Source organism: Crocodylus siamensis, chromosome 1 (assembly GCF_052110815.1).
Source record: "Crocodylus siamensis isolate JL-2025a chromosome 1, ASM5211081v1, whole genome shotgun sequence".
NCBI classification, from domain to species: Eukaryota; Metazoa; Chordata; order Crocodylia; family Crocodylidae; genus Crocodylus; species Crocodylus siamensis.
In genome coordinates this window covers 4,932,237-4,954,471 of record NC_143395.1, presented here as the reverse complement: position 1 = coordinate 4,954,471, position 22,235 = coordinate 4,932,237, and the positions used below count along the sequence as shown (strand labels likewise).

The 22,235-nt window shown below is 44.8% G+C and overlaps 1 protein-coding gene across 1 annotated transcript in view; it reads right to left on the bottom strand.

Annotated features, from left to right (window-relative positions):
• The window catches only part of PKHD1 (PKHD1 ciliary IPT domain containing fibrocystin/polyductin), a 407,856-nt gene that overhangs the window by 26,384 nt on the left and 359,237 nt on the right, over positions 1-22,235 (bottom strand). The window contains exons 61-65 of the mRNA XM_090030582.1: positions 19,479-19,614; positions 17,629-17,716; positions 6,436-6,543; positions 2,751-2,909; positions 222-365 (exon numbers count right to left, since the gene is read on the bottom strand). Of these exons, the coding sequence (XP_089886708.1) occupies positions 222-365; positions 2,751-2,909; positions 6,436-6,543; positions 17,629-17,716; positions 19,479-19,614 (635 nt within the window). The remainder of the gene's footprint in view (positions 1-221; positions 366-2,750; positions 2,910-6,435; positions 6,544-17,628; positions 17,717-19,478; positions 19,615-22,235) is intronic.

Genomic DNA, 22,235 nt, shown 5'->3' with positions numbered 1-22,235 from the left:
CTGCCAATTGGTGAACAGTGGTCATTTGCAGACCTCAGGGGGGCCTTTTAAGTGCTGGCGGTGAGAAGAATCGTACTTGACTTTGTGAACAGAAGACATTTGATCTGGATTATTTGAGAGAGAGTGAACACACTATGGTGACAAGGGTCATTTCCCCAAGCACAGTGCCTGAAAGGCATTTTAGAAACTTGTTCTCATTCACTCTCCATCTGCAGGCTCACCTGCTTCCACCCCAGCAACATCACGGTCATTCTCTCCCTGTTTGCGCTGCAGCGGGACGTGAGCTGAATTATTCGGCCGGTGGATCAGGGAAGGTTTGATGTTGCTCTCTGCTTGCGGTGCATTAGCCCGTCCAGTCTTTGTTTCTGTACCAAAAGAAACAATTATCTCATTCTCAACCCATTCAAGGCTCAGAGCCAGATATTACTTGGAGGGACAACTTCACGCTAGAGAGCCGGAATCCAACCTAGAGCATACTCCCTCTTCCCAACAGATGATTACTCTTCATCCCTCCAGGGATCCCATTTGTTCATTCCAGCAAAACTCTGCCCACGTAAAGTGGACGTTGTTAGCAACTCACAGCCAAGTGTCTACGACTGTGCAGCACAAGTCACCTTTATGTGGTCCAAGGGCTGCTTTGCCTCTCCGGCTGACTTGGCCCCTAGCTTAAGGGTGTGGAATGATGTAACAGTCATCATACCAGTATTAATTTTACTGCCCTTCAGCAGCCATTCCCATGTAACTGTTAAATGTTTCCTTTTCCAGAACAGCAGGAGTGGGGCCAAACTGTTGTAACTTTAAACCTGTTGGCAAGGGACAGAAATGAGGCATAAACCGGTTTCAGTGATCCGAAACGGGTTTAATCCTGTAACAGAACAGATGTTCAGTGCACATAAATCCACTTCAAAATGGCTGAAACCGATTTAAGATAAACCTGGTTGAATGCAGGATCAGACTCGACTGATTTGGGTCAAACCGATTTATGGATTTTCTGTCCCAGACCATTTTGTTCAGCTTTAAAGTTACGGCAGTTTAGTTCACTTATACCAGTGTAGGAGGGGACACATGTAAGGGCTACATTGGAATAGCTGATGCACACTCCCCACACCAACTTTCCCCTTCTCCTTTTAATACTGTCTAAAAGTTTCTGCATCCACGGGTCATTCCAGTACACCTTGAAGGCTGCTCTAGATTATGTCCATCGATATATGTCCCCAAAAAGCTGAGATGACAGGTGGAGATTGCTGGATTGTGGAAAAGCCCTAGCTACACATGTCTCTCCTCTCCCAGCAATAGCTTTATGTTGGCATGGGATAAATCTGCTCTGGGCCTATCTTCCAGTGTCATTGCCACTTTTAGGGAGATGTAGTAGGAAGCAGTGTTAAGGTGAGTTAGACTTTTGTTTGCTACACTCCAGGGACTGAGTTGCTCTGCTATTGCCTGTTCAAAGTATAGGAAAATACAGTGGCTGAGGCACTGAAAGAAGAGGCCTGAATTTTGAAAGCACCCAAGAGCTCCCACTGACTTTGAAAATACTGTACCAATACAAGGGAGGACAACAGTGCTCAGTCCGGTTTTAAATATGTCCTGTTTTTAAACAGATACAAAGAAACACCTTTTAATGCAACGCAGGACTAAGTGATAGCATGTCCTGCTTGGATGATCTCACGTGTCAGATGCTGGACCAAGAGAACAAAGCACGAGACAAGGATTCAAGAGACCTGCCTTCACCTCCTGGGCACCCTTTGCTAAGCCTCTCAGCTCCTGTATTTTTCCAAGTGCTCCGCAGTCCTGATTAAAAACAATGCTGACAACTTTGAAAACCTAGGAAATGATTTCTCTGTGCCTCTGCTCCCCCCCTGTAAAATGGAGCTAGTAGTTCGTTTTGCTATGCCCATGATTGTAAGCTCTTCAGGACAGAAACTGTCTTGCGTGTATCCAGGAGTTTGTAAAGAGCGGTGCAGAAGCAGCAACCAGTGCTGCAGGGATGACTGCGACCTCACTAACAGTTTCCACTCTCTCCCCCCATGGGATGGGTAGACTATGCCCACAGGTGCAGCAACCAGGGCCTTTTTAAGTCCTTGAATTGGGTATGAATTCTCCCATCCTTTCCCCTCTATGAAACCCTGGAGCGCCCCCCCACCCCTGGGTCAGCTGGGGACACCAGCAGCAGGGAGCAGGGGAGGGAGGGGACGAGAGGAGAGGAGATGTGTCACTGAGGAAGGAGGAGAAGGAAGGGGATGCCACGGGTGGTGAGGGGAGATTCTTATCCAATTTAAGGACTTTAAAATGTCCCTGGCTGCTGCACCCATGGTGTGGTCTGAAAGAGGAGTGAGACCACACCACTGCACCCCCTCTGGAACCACCCATGGACATGTGCAGTGTCTAAAACAATAGGACCCTAAGTTCAGCTTTGGTCAGCTGAAGTCAGTGGGGCTTTGTGTAAGTGCTGGAGTCTGCCTTCACAGAGAAAGCTCCAAGGTCAAGCCACGGGCTACACCGAGATGGAGGAAATAAATGGAAGAGGATTAGAACAGCAGCAGAAGTCACTTGTGGATGCAGAAACTGCCTTTGGGTCTGATGCCATTCCCAATGAAGCCACCAGAAAGAGCTCCCTTTTACCAGTCATGGTTTGTGTAGGATTCATTATATGCTAACAGCTCCAGCCCAGCTCTCCCTATCATTGTTCCAATACATGGAACAGCACTGCAAAAAAGGGGGGCTTCTTCACACAATGGATCTCAACTTACTGTTACTTTTGCTTTTCTTGACCCAGCAGAATATGAAAAGACCCAGAACTATCACAGAAGCCACTGAGCTCAGCACAACAGTAAGGATAGGGTTGGATTTTTCTCCCATGGCAATGGGGAAGATGGTAAATGGCTGGGACTCAACTGTGAACTTGGCACCTGAGAAAAGAAAACATGTCAGGGATTATTACAAAATCAAGGGCACTTGATTTTGTGCTTCAGAGCTAAAACACAACTTAGAAATGGCTGACAATAATGCTTTTATACATTCCCAGAAGGCTTAAATCATAGAGTAGCAGGGTTGTAAGGAACTCAGGTGGTTACTGAAACCAGCCCCTGACTAGATAGCCCAATCATTTCCATGAAAGACTCTCCATTGGCTTCAGTAGATCCTGGATCAAGCTCAAACAGAATGTGCTTCCCTTCCTGTCTTGAATGGAGAAGAGGTTAAATTTTGCAACCATTTTTCTAAATGTTGACAGTCAGATATCTGGAATTAGTCCCACAGATACAATTGAGGGCCACGGTCCTGCAAAACACTTAGAACTTATTTGTAATATGCTTGCCTATTCAAAGTTAAGCACATGCTAGCTGGCTGTGTCCCATGGGGCTCAACAAGCTGTTCACCCTCTCCACTACATTTATAAAAACATCATAACGGAGGAGTAGGAGTATCATTTCTTGTAGGAGTGAAGTTGAGAACTGCTATATATTGTACAAACTGTATGTAACATCTTTTATCCAAAGAGTCTTCCTGGGTGTTTTGGCAGGGGAGAGAAGGTGTCTTACCATAGCTGTGGAGGCATGAATTTGAGTCCTCTCCTAGATCTGTGCTGACATCACTACCAGTTAACAAGACACAAATGAGAATCTGGTAGTTCACACTGTTAACTCAAAGAGGAATAGGACTGATGCTGCCCATATTACTACCTTGTGTGCCATTGGTAATAGAAACTGATGTGAATTAGTTATGCTAGGCCAGGGAACCATGTGGTTCACGCTTGACTTGAGGTTCTTTGACGTGATCCAAAGATACTCTCTACCTGCTGGTTGGTGATTGCTTCACCTGCCACTTGGGCTTAGACTATGCAATCACCCTGCACAGGAATCCAGAATAGTTGGTGAAAATGCCTTATCCCACTGAATATTGGATGGGCAGGATATAATCACCAAAACAGTTGGGCCAATACTCTCTTTTTATCACTTATTTCAGGGAGGTCAAACTTATTCTGTGCCCTTGGCAGGATCCAGACTATGAGGCTCTTCATACGTCAGATCTGGCCTGAGGCATAGGGCTGGAAGTGGCAGCAGACCAAGTTGAGAACCCAGGGTGGCAGCAGGCACTAGGGCAAGTGGACTTGGATCAAGTGGCCACTTGCCTTGATGGTGGTAAGCAGCTGCAGAGCTAGCATTGTGTTAACATAGCCCTCGCTCACCCTCCTGCCATTAAGGGCCATGTCCACTAGGACTTTGGAGCCCCAAACTCTCCAGCCAGTCCACCGTAGTTGCACTCACAGCTTCTCTAGCTTACTGGTCACCCGTCAGGTCAGACAAAACAGCACCACGGGGGCCAGATATTTGACACCCCTGACTTATGTCTTCAATCCCAAATCCACAGTCCTATTGATTTTAGTAGAAGTTAATCTCTTTGCTGTTTGGGTCAATCCTTTAATAAAAATATGCAAGAGTTTTATTTACAAATGTATTGAATAGGGATGATGATTGGCATAAAATGTGTACAATAATTGATAGATGGAAACTTGTGGATAGGTGTAAATACCAAAACCATATCTTTATTTCAAGCTGACTACATTTTAAGTTGACAAAGGCCCTTTCAACAAACTTAAGTTTCTATTTGATATCTCAATTCTGAGTGCAACATGCCTAAAGCCTGCAACTATATCAGCATATCAACTTGTAGTAAGAGTGGACCAGGGGTCTCTCTGATAGCTAGAACTCAAACTGGAGGTGGATGTGAGGAGTGGACCCAATTCTTGTTAATGCCAGTTGCAAAATTCCTATTAAATGAAATCAGAGGTGGGGAGAATAAAGCCCATATAGATATATAGCCATGCACAGAAACAAATAGCAGGACAGTGCAAATAAATGCCCTACAAATAATCTGCTCTCTTCAGGTAATAGCACTGCATTCAGTACTAGATGCATTCTAGATGCTTCAAGAATAAGCCCAGACAGGGAATCAGTACAGAGGTCATAAAGACACAAATAGTCATAGCAGGCTGCCTATACAAACCTGATGAAATAATTTCATCCCAAGTGCCTGTGAAATGTCCTGCTTCATGTTTTCTTTAGGGGACAAGGAAGCGCCTCCCATGAATGCCAAGGTTCTGTACATTCCCCAATCCAGATATAAAATACAGAATGATTTATGTTACTCAGTGGGTGCATCTACACAAGAGGCTTAACAGTAGCCTAGTTTACTGCATAGTAATTGTACATCTACATGTGCATACACTTACTGTACAGTAAAAACCCCTAATCATCAGTAAATTTGACACCTGAAAATGCAGGTATCAAATTTACTCACAATTAGTTACTGCACAGTAACGCATGTGTAGACACAATCCGGGAGCAAATTTGCTCTCAGGTCAGCCCTGGACCCTAGGGGGCCAGCCTGAGGCTAGGCCCAGGGCTTACCAGATTGGGAGTAGATTGGCAGCAAATTGGCTCCTGCTTCCCTGCACGTGTAGACTCCTGCCTGGCACTGTTTAGTCGTAATTTACCCACAAGTAAACTAGTGCCACAGAAAATGCATATGAAGACACGCCCAGTATGCACTTTTATGGTGCATGTTAAAAATGTACAGAGCCATGACTTCAATTAGTCAAAGATAATTGCCCTTTATGATGAAACAGCTGTTTAGGCCGCTGTCTGTAAAGATCTCTGAGCAACATCTCTATTAGCTAAAAATATAAATAAAGGGATCTGGGATCAACCTTTGTACAATGAAAACAATCTCTCCTACCTTCAGTGCCGTGTCATTTCCAGCAATTTCAATGTATCTCATTTCAGAATAAGAACTTGTTCCTGCTTAATGCTTAGCTTCCTGCAGTGTGAGTGAATCCACTGAGAGCTGAGGACACTCAGCAGTTAGGAGGACTGCACATAAGATGAAGCATGCACAAAAACAATCAGGGCTGATCACTGGATCAGGCACCTAACTCCTATCTAACCTCTACTGTTATCCAGTCGGGTTGTGAGGAAGGACTTAAGTCCTGGGGCAGACCTGATCCCCTACAGCTTCATCAATAGCACTGAATTAGCACAAATATCTAGAGGACTTATCTGGGAAATGGGGGATAAATGCTAGACTCTTCTCACTCCAAAGGAATTCAAGCCCATAGCAACTACTTCCTAAGGAAGTGCACAAGCCTGGATGGGTGCTCTCCACCTGTCCTCTTGAAGCTGGGCTACCAGGCAGCCAAGCGCATCAGGGCCAGAAGAACAAGCAAGAGGGGGCACCTCTCTACAGTTTACCTGTTATAAAACTGCCTTGGAAGAGGAAAAACTGGCTTCATCCCCAGGACTTTTTACCTAGGGCATAGGAATTGCTCTGCTCAGCTGAGATGTATCCAAGACCCTTTAGTAATATGGTTCAGAAAGTTCTTGTAGATTTGCAAGGAACAAGATAATAAAGCAACAAGGTACCTATAGTGGACCTTACCTGGAGGTGATGAAACAGTGAAAACGAGATACCAGTCGATGCCCGAATTGGAGACTGCCAAGTCTGTAAAGCAGGCCCTTCCATGCTGCACCTCTACTGTGGTGTGGCCTAAAGAGCAATACACAAACATACTGCAGTTACACCTTCCTGGTGAACAGCTCCCACGCCATATTTTGGGGGCTTTTAAAGAAACCTTTCTAGGCCAGAACTTCAGCTTTTGTAAATCACCACACTTCCTCCAAATGTAATATAGAGCTGCCTCTATCCACACCAATGTAGGGGTGGCTGCATGCTCTGACAAAAGTACAAGGCCTGGAGCCAGATCAGAATCACCCCAAACAGGTTCAATGCATGGTTATCGCTGACCCCACTACAGAGATATTAGATAGATCCATCTGTGACGCTTTGTTTAATGTTGACTATGGTCCATTGCTTAGGCCTTGGTCTCAGTTCAGTTTCCTGGTTTACTATGGACTTCCTGCCTGAGCTTGGAAATTTCTTCAAGGTATTCTTTTGGCTAACTTCTGTTGAAATCAGTGGCTGCCTATACATGTGCTCATTAGCCATTCTAATTAGAACAGGTCAGAGCAGACTGAATTAATCAAGTCTGCTTCACATTCTAATTAGAAGACTGCAGCATTGCAGCGGAGTCATGTGTATTAAGCCCCTGCACATTTTCAAATGGCCACGGGATGCTTTATCTAAACCTTGTTGAATGAGGTTTAGATTAAGCATCCCACACCGATTTTTAAACATATGGAGGCTTAATATACATGGACAATGAGGTATTTTATTTAGATCAGCTGTCTGGGAGCTAATTAAAATGCTCCCCACCCCTGAGCATGTGTATAGGCAGAGTCTTAGGTACTCTATTACCTTCAAAGATCTGGGTCTCTGTGCCTCAATTCTGCAAAATGAGGTCACTAGCACGTCCTCCTTTGCAGGGTTGGTATGATTAGTGTGTCAAAGCTTGTGAGTGTGTTTAAGCTTGTGATATCCTTAGATATAGTGGTAACAGATGCCGTATAATTACCTTAGACTGACCCAGAGTCCCACTTTCTCAGACCTTGCTGTTTCTTGCCTGCAGTGAGTCACTTCTGCCCTTCTGCAGTGTTAACTTACTTGATTCCGGAAATAAGGAGGCCATGGGGACAGGAGGGCTTAAGGAACTGGTTATAGGATCTTGATTATTCAAGCCAAGCAATGGCCTCAAAGAACCATCAGCAGCAGTGAAAGAAAGAGAGTATATTGGTTGAGTCTCTTCTGCTGAAACTCCTTTGGCAATACCCAGCATGTGGAGCAGCTCAACAGGGTGATTACAAGCCTGTCCATGACTTCCCTTAGTGACTTGAAGTCTGCTTTTCTGAAGTCCAGGGTCCTTACTCTGCTGCTCTCCATCCTTCTTTTCCTCAGGATCCTGAATTCAATCTTCTTGTGGTTGCTGCTGCCCAAGTTGCCATCCACTTCTACATCCCCCACCAATTCTTTCCTGTTTGTGAGCAGCAGGTCAAGAAGAGCACAGCCACAAATTGGTCTCTCCAACACTTGCACCAGGAAGTTATTCCCAACACTCTCCAAAAACCTCCTGGATCACCCGTGCATTGCTGTATTGCCCTCCCAGCAGATGTCAGGGTGACTGGAGTCCCTCATGAGAACACATGATCGCGAACCTTCAGCCAGCTGTTTGAAGAAAACCTCAACCACCACTTCCTCCTGGTCTGGTGGTCTATAGCAGACCCTGCCACCACATCACCCTTGCTGCTCTCCCCTCTGACCGTAACCCAGGGTCTTTCAACAAGCCTGACTCCAGCTTCATACCAGAGCTCTGAGCAATCATATGGCTCTTTTACATAAACCACCAATCATCCTCCTCTTCTCTCCTGTCTGCCCTTCCTGGACAGTTTGCACCCACCCATGACAGTGCTCCAGCCGTGCAAGCTCCTCCCACATCTCTGTTATTCCAATCATGTCCTAGCCCATGACCATGCAAGGACTTCCAATTCTTCCTACTTGTTTCCCAGGCTCCCTGGATTTGAGTACAGACACCTGAGGTAACTACCTGATTGCCATGATTCCTCAGGAAGAATGAGAAAGCTTCCCCTGTTGCCTCTTCCTACTTGCACTTCCTCCAAATCACCCGCTTACTCACTTACCTCAGGTCTTTGGTCTCCACCCCCAAGTGAACTTAGTTGAAAGTCCTCCTTATTAGGTGAGTGAACCTGTCTGAGAAGATGCTCTTCCCTCTCTTTGTCAAGTGGATCCCATCTCTTCCTAGCAGTTGTTCTTTTTTAAACAATATTCTGTGGTTAAAGAAGCTAAATCCTTGCTGGTGACACCATGCATTGATTTGAAGGATGCATCTCTTCTTGTCTAGGCTCCTCCCCTTGACTGGAAGGATCAAGAATACCACCTGTGCCCCCATCCCCTTCACTTTTGGACCCAGAGCCCTGCTCTGCTCAGGGTCACCCCAGCAGTATGAGTGGTGCCCACATGGATGAGCAGCATGGGGTAGCAGTCAGAGGGCTGGATGAGTCTCTGTAATCCTTCCATGATGTCTTGGATCTGGGCTCCAGTCCAGCAGCAGACCTCCTGAGACAACATGTCAGGCTTCAGATGGATGCCACCACCCCCTGCAGAAGGGTGTCTCCAATCGCCACCACCTGTCACTTCTTGGTGGCAGTGATCTCCATCCTCCCAACTTTGGGGGTGCCCAGCCTGGCCTCTTTCATCAAGGAACATGCTCCTCCTCCCCAGTTGCTAGGACTCCATATCTGTTCTCTATGGAAACCATTGCAGGTGGAGATGAAGACTTCTGCTTGCTGCCAGATGTCACAAGCTTCCAGCTTCCACCTTCCTAGCAATCCATGTCCTCTCCCTTCTCTAGTACTAACTCTGGAAGTCCTTCCTCCATAATCCTATAGATCTCCTCCAGCATCAAACTGATAAAGTCCTCATGGTAGAGGATACTTCACCACCTCCTCCTGGAGCTATCTTGTCTGCTCCCTGAGGGATAGCACCAAGAAGAACTGTTTACATCACAGGCACTCCCCCACATGGATGTCACTAGAAGGAACCTGCAAGCCACCATCTCCATTGTACCAAACCTGGCTGGAAGCCTTGCCCATGAGTTGCCCTTTCTGGAAAGACACCTCATAGGTGCAAGCAGAGGAAGAGCTGGCAGTGGCAGTGGCAGTGGCTCTGCCACTGCGATGTCCTGAAGTCACCTCTCTGGGTCGCTTAAATCTGCCCCCTCTCTCTTCCTGCCCCTCTTGTTAAGCAGACCTTCTCTAGCAAATTCCCTTGCAAACAGTCTCAACTTCTCTCCTTTTTAGTCCAAAAAGCTTCCCTTTTCCATGATGACCTCCTTCCTCTCACCAAGCTAAGTGAAGGAAGGTGAGACGAACTTCCTAGCAAACTCCCCTTCACTCTGAACTCTAGTTAAAATAGGAGCTTAAGTATTGGCCTAACTTCTCAGTTATGGCTACTTACATTAAATACATGTAGGTTACTTACTCCTGCTGGGTAATATTATGATACATAACATATATTTCTCCTTCACAAAAGCATGAAGACCACAGTTCAGTTGCTCTTTATTAAAGAAAGAGCTGACCTTAAAGATTCCTCTTCAAAGAGCAGAGCAGTAAAATGGCCTGTGAACTGCTTGCAAACTGCAAACTGCTTGTTTGCTGCCCCTGTTCACTCATGGAGTCTCCTTTTATACCCTCCTGGACTGGCTCTGCCCCCATTTTGGGGGTTTTGTCAGAAAAAGGCAGCAAACATCCACCAGTCACCCAGGTAGCAGCACTCCCAGCTGCTCAGAGCACAGGCTCAAACACACAGCCCCCCAAGCAAGCACTCAGCAAGCCCAACACACAGGCAGTCCTAGCTCACGTACCTTCCCGGAGCAGGAACCGATCAATCTGGGTGCACATCCTAACCCAACAGCATTTTACATTCATATTTGCACATGTGATGATTTTTTAACTTAACATGGTTCTTTTAAAAAAATAGCATTGATTTTGCAACTGGATAGCTACTTTTTTCATGTCTTTGAGCACCAGCCAAGTCTTGGGCTTTGTGGGATGGTGGCCAAAAGCAGGGCTTCATGCAGGAGTGTGGAATGAAAGTGGCAAAGTTCTCCAAGACAGGCAAAATTTCTAAATATTGGTTCAGGTGGGGCTTATAAATCAGCCCTTCTTTAGGATGCTGGACTTGGTCCAGAGATGACAAAAATTCTCTTGCTTGCTCAACGACTATGCAAAATAATTACATTCTTTACGAAACAGGTGTGTTGACATTTTATAACCAGTAAGCCATTCAAAATATCAGGTGAAGGCCTGCAAGGAACAAGTGCATTGTGAATATGTGCCCATGCCTCACCACATCTCAAAGTAACAGAATTGCTTGATCTTCACAAAGTCTTGTCAGAGGCAGAGGTGGAACTGGGACTAGCTTCCCAGATTAAGGGCAATAAGAAGTCCTTTTTTAAATACATAGGGGGTAAAAAGAAGGTCCCGGGTAATGTGGGGCCCTTGCAGGACGCCATGGGAAACTTGGTCGTCACACCAGATGGCAAAACTAACATGTTTAACGATTTCTTTGCCTCCGTCTTCCTAAGTAGGGACCAGAACAGCCACCTCCCTGCTGGGCCCCCCTCGGGCCCTGGGGGAGGCACACCTGGGCCGCAGGTTAGCGAGGATTTAGTTAGGGAGCTCCTGGAGGGGTTGGACGTATTCAAGTCAGCCGGTCCGGATGATCTCCACCCTAGAGTTCTAAAGGAACTGGTCAAGGTCATTGCAAGTCCCCTGGCACAACTTTACGAGCACTCGTGGTGCTCTGGTGAGGTACCAGAGGACTGGAAGAGGGCCAACGTGGTCCTCATCTTCAAAAAAGGCAGGAAGGAGGACCGGGGAAACTATAGGCCGGTTAGTCTTACCTCGATCCTAGGCAAGCTGTTCGAGAAAATTACTCTGGCACACATCCAGGAGGGGCCAGCAGGGGACTGCATGCTTAGGGGCAACGAACATGGGTTCATCAGTGGCAGGTCCTGTCAGAGCAACCTGGTGACCTTTTACAATCAGATCACCAGATCATTAGATGCAGGGGTAGCAGTGGACGTAGTCTTCCTGGACTTCCGGAAGGCTTTTGACACTGTCTTTCACCCCATTCTCATTAAGAAACCGGGGGCTGTGGTGTCAACCCCACACAGTCAGATGTGTCACCAACTGGCTGGAGGGCCGCACCCAGAGAGCGGTGGTGGACAGGTCATGTTCGACCTGGAGGGATGTGGGCAGTGGGGTCCCCCAGGGCTCGGTCCTCGGGCCCGCACTGTTCAACATCTTCATCAGTGACTTGGACGAAGGGGTAACAAGCACCCTGTTCAAATTTGCTGATGACACTAAGATGTGGGGGGACGTGGGCACACTGGAAGGATGCAACAGGCTACAATCAGACCTAGACAGGTTACAAGGGTGGGCATACGAGAATAGGATGGGTTTCAACACAGACAAGTGCAAGGTGATGCACCTCGGGAGGAACAACCAGCACCATACCTACAGGTTAGGGAACTCCCCTCTTGTCAGCACGGAGGCAGAAAAGGATCTGGGGGTCATCACTGACTCCAAGATGAACATGGGCCGGTAGTGTGGGGACGCGGTCAGGAAGGTCAACCGCATCTTGTCATGCATCCAAAGATGCATCTCGAGCAAGTCCAAAGAGGTGATCCTCCCCCTCTATGCGGCACTGGTCAGGCCGCAGCTGGAGTACTGCGTCCAGTTCTGGGCGTCACACTTCAAGAGGGATGTCGACAGCATGAAGAGGGTCCAGAGGAGGCCACTCGCATGATCAGAGGACAACAGGGCAGGCCCTATGAGGAGAGGCTACGGGACCCGAACCTGTTCAGCCTCCAAAAGAGAAGGCTGAGGGGGGATCTTGTGGCCTGTTATAAACTAGTCGGGGGGACCAGCAGGCATTGGGGGAGTCCCTGTTCCCTGGAGCACTGCCAGGAGTGACCAGGAATAACAGTCACAAGCTGGCAGAGGGTAGGTTTAGGTTAGATATCAGGAGTTGCTACTTCACGGTCAGGGCGGCTAGGGTCTGGAACCAACTTCCAAGAGAAGTGGTGCAGGCTCCTACCCTGGGGGTGTTTAAGAGGAGGCTGGATGAACACCTTGCTGGGGTTGTTTGACCCCAGTACTCTTTCCTGCCAAGGCAGGGGGTCGGACTAGATGATCTGCTCAGGTCCCTTCTGACCCTAGAAACTATGAAACTATGAAACCTGCATTCAGAACGGTGCTGAAATTGCAGATTCATAGAAATTGCACTGTTCAAAGGAAGGAAGAACAGGCCTTCAGTTACAGACCACGCTCTGATATCCTTTCTTATACTGAGTCATGCGCCACTGCAAAAATAACCCTTTGATTAAAAGGGAGTACTCAAAATATTACTCAGAATGAAGAAAGGGTTTGCAATCAGACTCCTTAGAAATAGTCCCAAAAGTGGTGATGTGGACAAAGTATGCCAATTTTAGAGCTGCCACATCACAGGTATCATTAAAAAATGGAAGGAGTTTGCCTAGTCCATTTCTTACCCCAGAAGTAAGATCAACTACCCCCAGATGATTCTTGATGGATGTTTGTCCAAGCCATTCTTAAAAATCTGAAATAATGGAGATTGCACAACTTCTCTAGGTCACCTATGCTAGTTTAACTGTCTTTACAATTAGTGAGTTTTTCCTGAGGTTTAACATAAATGCCCCTTGCTGTGCTTAAACCCATATATCTTCAAGTGCACAGGGACAACAATTTACTACCCTTCCCTTTGTAGAAATGTTTTATATATTGGAAGACTGCTCTTGTATCATTCCTCACTTTTCCCTTCACTAGACTAAACAGATCTACTTCTTTCAGTCTTTCTCCTTCTGTCATGGCTTCTAGTCCTGTTGTTCTCTACCTGTGGTCTGCAGAGCCCCGGGAATCTGAAGATGATGTCTAAAGGGCCCATGAAAGATGACTATGATCAATCAAAAGTATGTGAATACCCATACTTACAATTCAAAGGGGTCTGCATTTCCATTCAAAATTTCCGAAGGGGTCTGCACCTCCATTGAAAACGTTTTAGGGCCCCACATGAAAAAAACCTTGGAAACCATTGGCCTACACTGATAATTTTTTGTTGCTGTCCCCTGATTCTCACCCATATCAACATCTGTCTTGATGTCCGGTATCCAAAACTAGGTACTGGATGCTAGCTGAGGCCTTCCCTATGCTAAGTATAATGGAAGTATCACAGCACACTTTTCTTAGACTTACTTATATATCACAGTAGTCCCTAGACACCACAGCTGAGTTTAGGGGTCCATTGGGATGAACACTGGACATAGAGAGTCAGATATTCATTATTTTTCACTTCCATATAATGTTCTTGATTTGTGTTCTGTTTACGATCCACTGCAACCTCCAATAACATCTGCTCAGTGACGCTGTACAGCAGTCATGCCCCATCTTGTATTTCAGCAGTTGATTGTTCCTATCAAGCAGTCACCTTTTGCATGTTTCCTTACTGAATCACTTCTTTTTTTATCTCAGACCATTTCTCCAATTTGTTATAGTCATTGCGAAATCTAGTTCTGTCCTCTAGAGTGTTTGCCACCCCACCCACCTTGGTATTGTCTGAAAAAGTCATGAGTATTCACACTGTTTCACCATCAAAATCATTCATGAAAACAATGGAGTGTGCGAGGCACAGGGCAAATACCTATGGAACCTCACTTAACACATTTTAATAGCCTGGGTGCATTATGTTTTACCTAACTGAACCTCATTAAAAAGCCAATATCCCACCAGCATGGGGATTATTAAAATGGCACAATCATTACTGAGGAACTGAACCCGGCAAGGGTTTTTGAGCATTGCAGAGCTGATCCAGCTCAGAATGGGAGCAATGAGAAGGAGTGAGAGGACGGGAAAGGTATGCCAGTCCAGGTGCTGCTGCCCAGTACCAAAAGGGAGGTCTTAAGAAGAAACACATGGTTATAGATGTGATGAGACAATAGCATCTTACTATGTCTTTTTTTTAACCTGTAAACTCACAAGTCATGGAAGAAGCAGGGACAGGCTTAAGGAGAGCATCCTGCACCTATCTGAGCTCCATTGCCAGCTCTCCCTTGCCCTGCCTGTGCCTTTGTTTCCTCTCTCAGCTTCTATCTTAACCACGGTGAGAGCTTTCTGTGCTAATGTGAGGATTGTGCAATATTAAGTGGTCTATCCGTGCCCATTTCAACAAAATCCTGATCTCGGCGGGGGGGGTCTCGAAGGGCTACCGTGATGTAAATATTTCTGGTCCTCCTAGGAACATGAAGAATTCTAGTTGTTGTTTCAATCCTGACCCATCGTTTTATATATATGAAGTGTATATGATCCTCATCCCCCACCGTGCCTGCCTTGATAGTACTCTCAGCTCTACCATTGTATTTTCAGCTCTACCACCAGATGTAACACCCATTTTATAGAAGATCCTGTCAACAGCATTCAAATATTTTATAACTTCCATTCCCAGTCTACGGTGAAGCCTGCAGTACAGTACTGTACCCCTTACCAGAGATGATTTCAGCTTTTGGGCACATATGCTTCAAATCTCCGAATATTATAGATATATATGGGAGTCTTTACAAAGATCTCTGAGGCAAGCTGGTATTTAACGCAGAAGCGAGCTAATTTGGAGCTAAACTACTTTGCATGAGGTAGTTTGGCTGCTGTCAGATGAAGCGGGCTTAGTGTGCTAGACAGACCCATTTCGATTAAATGCTGCTTTCATATGCTTCAAAAGACGAGCTCAATAAGGACGTTTGTCAAAGGAAAAACTGCAGCAAACTATTACACGCAGAACATCTGTACAATGCAGTTCGTTCCTTGCTGGATTTTATTGACTATTAATTTGATGCATGTATCTTTTAAAGAATGTAAAGTGCATTTCACTTCAGTAACTATTCTTTATTTGAGTCTTTTCCTTCCATGTGTTTTTAATTTCTCTGCCTCTTTTTTTTTTTTTTTCCTTTCTTTCTCTGATTTGCAATTTATTTAATTTTGGGGGGAAAAGTGATTCTTCCCAGCTCACAAAAAGGCTGATTTTTTATAAAGCTTTATCCAAAAGTAACGTGAAATAGGACCCTGGCTCAGGGCATCAGAAATGTTCCTCTTTAGGATACTGGTTTCAGTCCAGTAGAAATTAGTAGTTCTTGCAACCTGTCCCTCTCAGACTGTGTTCTGTGTACGGTGTGAAATGAATTTGGACAGTCTTAGTTCACCCTGTAAAACCAAGCCTGCCACTGCCACCGTAGGGCTCATCCTCAGTTTATAAAAGCTCCCCTTACCCTACTGGCTTTCGTGGAGCTATATTAAGCTGACGGCCAGGGTTGGCTTTTGGAAATCCTGGCAGGGAGACCTAGATATTAATAGATTCATAGATTTTAACATCAAAAGGAAACATTGCTATCATCTAGTCTACTTCCCTGCATAGTCTAAGCCGGGCAATTATTTCAGGCAGGGGGCTACTTACTGAGTTTTGGCAAGCCATCTAGGGCCACATGATAGGCAGGCAGAGGCAGATAACTATTAATTTTCTACATTTTTTAGGGGCCCCGCAGGCCTGATAGAATGGCCTGGTGGGCTGCATCTGACCCAGGGGCTGCATTTTGCCCACCCCTTGTCTAAGCCATCAAATTTCACTGAGGGCCCTGCTACACATTCTTCAAAAAGAGGCTAGGCAGCCACCTAGCTGGGGTCATTTGACCCCAGCATCCTTTCCTGCCCTTGGCGGGGGGTCACACTAGATGATCTGCTTAGGTCCCTTCCAACCCTACCAACTATGAAACTATGAAACATCCAAATGAACTCTGAATAAAAACCAGCTAAAGTTGTTACACATTTTCAGCGGTCTGTGTTGTAGCTGTGTTGGTCTAAGGCAGACAAAAATCCGATATCTTTTATTAGACCAACTCAAATAGTTGGAGAAAATTCTTCTTTGCAAGCTTTTGGGCACAAACACTGGTTTCTTTGCTATTCATTCTTTCCAGGAAGAGTGCAGACCAAGCGCAGATGCTTCCTCAGCCTGACGAAGGGTGTTTGTGCTCGAAAGCTTGTGAAGAATTTTTTCCAACTATTTGAGTTGATCTGATAAAAGATATCAGATTGACACATTTTCAAGCACTAACTTTGTAGCTGGTTGGCTACATTATCGATGGATAGTTATTTTTAGCATGGGATAATTACTGTGTATGTGTGACTGGTCTAAATTTATTGCATGAATAACCAGTTCAGTGTGTGATAATTACTTTGTCCATGTGGAAGGTCTTACTTTGCATGTGTGGCCAGGCTAAATTTACTGCGTAATCAACCAGTGAATGGTGTGATAAATGTAACGTATAGTAAGGGCCTTAGCGTTTAGGTCTGATAGTTCGTGGCTGATCCACAGCACAGACGCTTTTTACCGCTTCTGTTTCCTCAAAGGTGATCTCGGCAATTCAAAGCTAAGATACACTTGCCGTGACTGTGGATGGGCACTTGGTGGGAGTATAGCAGAACTGCCTACTTTTCACCCTCCACTCTGTCCATTTGCCTTGTGACAGGGAAGTCAGCCTAGCCAATGTGATGTTATGTTGGTAATCATTTATTTTACTTAAATTTTAAACATGTGATCAGTCCCAAGAGCCTCATTGGATATAGTTAAGCACAAGCTGATATAGTTGCTAAATCAGGACTAGAAAAGAAATGTTCAAATCCCTCATTAGAAAACATTCTCACATTGAAAAAAGAAATGAGAAGAAACCAAAGCAGATATTTCTATCACATTATGCCAGATTCACCATGAGTATAAACAGATGTAGCTCTGTTGACTTTAATGGAACTAGGTTAATTAACACTACCTGGAATAGATTAACATGCTTGATCATCCTCCACCTCTTTTCTTCTTTCTAAGGTTTCTAATTGGGGTTTAAACTCTGGGTCAGTGTCCCTTTAAGTTGGCCAGACACAGAAATGCTTTTCAAAGCCTCCTTTCTATGTGCTTGAGCAGCCCATGACACTGTTCTCTTTCCAGCTCAGAGCCTTCAAACAAAATCTTTTTCCCAAATGTATAGCCATCATTTCCAATGCATGCTTTTGCCACCCCCCTATATGTAAAAAAACATGTCCAAACCTTTCAACGCAGCCTTCGAGGAGCCCTTGAGATAGGCTGCAATGACCCAGGGTTCGGTGGGCAGCCCCAGTGTTTCAACTCTCTGACCCTGAGAAGAACAGAAGAGAAAGAAAAGGTTTCCTTCCTTCCTTCCTTCCTTTTCCTCCAGGTGAATGGGAGTTTATAGTGAAGGGAGGAGTTAAAGGCAATGCTCATCTATTAAATTCTAGCAGCTGGATAATACGTATTCACATGCTAGGTGTTTCACACGGCATCACACAGGGCATATCTACATGGGCAATTAGTGTGACACAATAAACTCCAATGCATATGGTGCTGGATTTTATTGCTCCTGTGCAATAAGCCAGCCCCTCTGCAGCATGCTGAGCCAGGTCAGAGCAGCCCCCGCTGCTGAGGTCTAGGAGTCAGCTTGCCAGCCTGGGGCTGCTCCAACCCGGCTCAACACACTATGGAGCGGCTGGCTGGGGCATGCTGGTACCCCAGTGCGAGGCTAGCCGGCTAGTGCCCCAGACAACCTGGTCCCCATCTACACCTGTGCTGCGGTGGAGTACTTTACTCCACCACAGGTTATTACTTGTAAATTAATTTACTCCGGCCTGATAGTGTCGCACATGTAGACACTGAGACTCTACTGAGGAGCTAATTAATCAGCACCCTAGTAAACATCTCATGTAGACATGCCCACAGTATAACAGAGAGGAGCCTAAACTCTGTCAGCTGCCGATCTTCATGCTTTTATTGTGAATTTTGCAGTATTGGATGTCAAAGTCCCAGCTCCTAGATTCGTGGGATTAAACAGACATCTGAAACATCAGTGTATTCCAAAAAAAAAAAAATGTGTTTCTAGCCCCCCGATCGCCTAGAAAAGCACAACAGCTTTTGACACAATCGGCTTTGATACAAGGAGACAAATAAAAAGAAGTCATAAATTGTCATTTAAAAAAGAAAAAGCTTTCTAAGCCCCACTGATGATTTGGAGTCCAGGTCAGATTGTTAATGCTCTTTACATGTTCATTCATGTGCAGTAGTTACTGTGCATTTTCTTTAGTACTTGCTTAACGAAGTACTAATTAAATGCACAGTAACTACAGTTACTGTGCAGTAGTGCCAATGCACATTTTTTTTGTGAAGCTTACTCTGCTGTAGCCTAATAACACTGCGCAGTAGCATATTTGCATGGCTTTTGACTGGCACACTACTGCATGGTATTATTAGGCTACTGTGCAGTACGTATCTCACATAGACATGCCCAGTGTCAAGCACTGCCATTTCTTATCTAGTGGTTAGGCTTTGACCTTTTCACTACTGTGGCCTAGGGCTCAATGTCCAGCCAAGGAATCTGGCCTAGCGGTTGGAGCAAATGACCCTTAAAAATCCCTTCCCCCACTATGATGCTAAGACTGTAACCCAAAAGCCCAGCTCTGGATCCTGATATAAAGCTTTAGCTTTTAGTGTCAAGAGTTGTCAAGCTTCTCAAAAGCGGCAAAGGGAAATAAGGAACAGAAGGAGCCAAGCAAACCCAACCATACGGTGTTGCCAACTTCCTGTGATCTACTTGTAAATCTTGCAATATTTGGTGCTATTTTTTTTTAAGGCCCACTAGCAGCAATCAAGAGCTGGAAGCAGAAGCTCAGGGTCCCTGTTTTTGAAGTAAATTTCTAGCCAAGAAAAGCGTGAAAATGTGAACCAAGCATATCTTAAAGGTTCAGAAATGTGAAGACAAATTAATACAATTGAATATTTTTTGAAATCGTGTTTTTAAGATATTCTCATGGTTTCTGAGTGCTTGGGGCGGATAATGTCACACAGAGTTAACACAGTCGCACTTCTGTAGGGAGGTAAATCACTACCTGTTTATCCAGAAAAATTATTTGCGGCTGTACGGGGAGCTCCTTTCCCATTTCCCCATCTGAGGGCTGCGCTTGGACTGAGATATTATAGGGCCTTGCATATAGGGAGCTTCCAGGAGTGAGGCCACTTCCATTTCTTCCACATGCAAAACAATGTGAAGAAAGAAATCACCAGATCATTAATTGTATTAAAACACCTGATACAGATCCCTGAGACAGCTGACTTCCTGCGTAGCTCTGCTGACTAACCATTACTTTTGTTCACAAGACTGCATGCCATTTTCACTTTAGGTGGCAATATTTAAGTGTTCGGGGCTAGGCTGAATTAAATAACATTTCACCAGACCCTGCATCATGCCCTTGCTATCTCGCATTATGATTCTTATGACTCTGAGACCTTAGATGAGACCAAGGCCAATAGCACAAGGTACCGTACCCTCATCCAAACAGATAAAGGATTCCCAGTATATTACCCTAATTTAAAGATGGGAAACTGAGACACACAAGATATGGCTCCTCCAAAGTCACAGGTAATTATATTATGCAAATCTCCTGCTTTACGCTTGAAACCATCCTCCCCGTTCATCCAGAAGCAAAGAATGTACAAAATTCTTCCCGTCCAGCAAGATGTATTCCAAGAAATATCCTGCAGCTTCTGTAAAAACAGACACACATTTTCTCCAGGGGCAATCTTTAAAGCTGCAGATCTGTACTGAAAGTCTCTTACCGGTGAATTTGTGCTTCTATTTCTTAGTAGCTGCTACGTTCACATGCAGAGATATTGAGATACACAGGCTCCCCATTAAAAAGACATTGGTATTCTGAGAGTGGAATTTCAATTCAAGCATCCTGCGAGAAGCCTTTTGCATTTGAATAAAGAAATGACACTTTATTTTGAGCCCATATCATTTCATTCCCTTCCTGATGCTTCATGTCATTTACCATCTCCCTTATATATCTATATCTATATCTATAACTATATCTATATCGATCTAGATAGATATAGATATAGATATCTTTCTAGATCGATATAGATATCAATATCTACCCAAATAGTCAGTTATAGATAGATATAGCTATCTACAGATATAAATATATAGTATAGTATATAAAGATAGATAAATATATAACTATATAGATAAATATAGATAGATAAGACATCTATCTAGCTATAGATATATATACACTTCTAATGTACCATTGCAGCAAAGCAACTGGCGGGTTGATATTGCCTAGAAATGAAAGTAGGAAAGCTATTCATTCAGCTCTCTAGTGTTTGCTTAAAGGTGTTTACAAACAAAAGGTTTATTGATGGACAATTTGCTTTGGTTAAACTCAATTTTTTTTTTCAGACTGTTTCTTTGCATTATGATACTGGGTCTTCCTGGGCAAACAGCTCTGCAGCTGAAAGGAATCACTCGCCTATGCCACAAAGCTATTCATATAGTGGCCAAAGTGGCAAATGTGACCTAACGAATTTAGGTCGATGGAAAATTAGATTCTATTCCTGGCATCACTGTGCTGTGCAATCCCATTCATATCACTCCACATTCCTGCACCTGCTTCCCCTCTGCCCGATCCTATCCACAAATTTGTATTTGGCAACATTGAAACGTTTTATCAGTTGGCATCAGCTTCACCAAATTGTTCAGGGAAAGAAATTCTGGAAAAGCCAAAGTGTTTCCTCCTGGCATTTTCAAAAGGAAACATTGTGGTTGTCTGTGTTCAAAGTGTTCTCTACCTCCTTTCCCCCTGCCCCCCCCCCAAAAAATCAGTCTTATTCTTAAATCAAAACGAAACGTTTCACTTTAGATTAAATAAAATAGCTTATTACACCCCTCTTGGATCCCTCCTGCCCCCTTCACTGGAAAGTAAATATATAAATATGCAAATATGCACACACACACATATTTGCATTTATTTCTATTTTATATATATGTATGTATGTTGCATGAATCCAAATATGTTTTTTGAACTGCCAACCAACTTAAAAAATCTTTTCTCTTCATGGCTCTGAGGGGAAGCTCTGGAGAGCCAGGGCCGTCCCTAAGTGTATGTATAACACTAATACCAAAGCAATCCTAATCACACTGATTTCAAGGACACAAAACTAAGGCACGGGGACAGGTTTCCAGTGAGTAGCAGCTTTGAAAATTAGTCCAATTCAATGTATTCCAATTTGAATACAGTGGCTCAAAACCCACTGGTCACTCAGTTTTGTTGATCAATCCCAAATCAGTGCCCTAGGCCTTTGGCCAATGGGGGCCGACCTTTTTGGCATGCATGCCACAAATTAAATCCAGCACCCCCCCGAGTGCCCTTTCGATCCGCTTCCCTTCCTCAATCTGCTGCTTTGCTCTCTGCTCCCTGCCCTAACTGCTGCTGTGATGCCTTGCTGCTCCCCAGTCTGCCATGTGGCTCACCCACAGCCTGCCCATGTCACTTGTGGCATGCGTGACACAGGTTGGCCATCCCTGCCCTACGCTGTGTTGCCTCAAGGCAAGGCCTCTCTCTCTCCCCCATCTCTCTAGTTTAAAGAAACACTTCTGCACAACATAGCCCTGGGATGTATTGTTTTTCCTGAAGAGAACCAGCATCCTCATGTAGATTCACTCTGGCGGGGAAAAAATCTTAAGTGTAAGTGATCTTGGCCCAACACAGTTATACATGTGGCATGTATATGCCATTATATGCATCTGTCATTATACATGTGGCAAGTATAATGCTGCATATTCAGCACTAGCTCCCTGGTCAGGG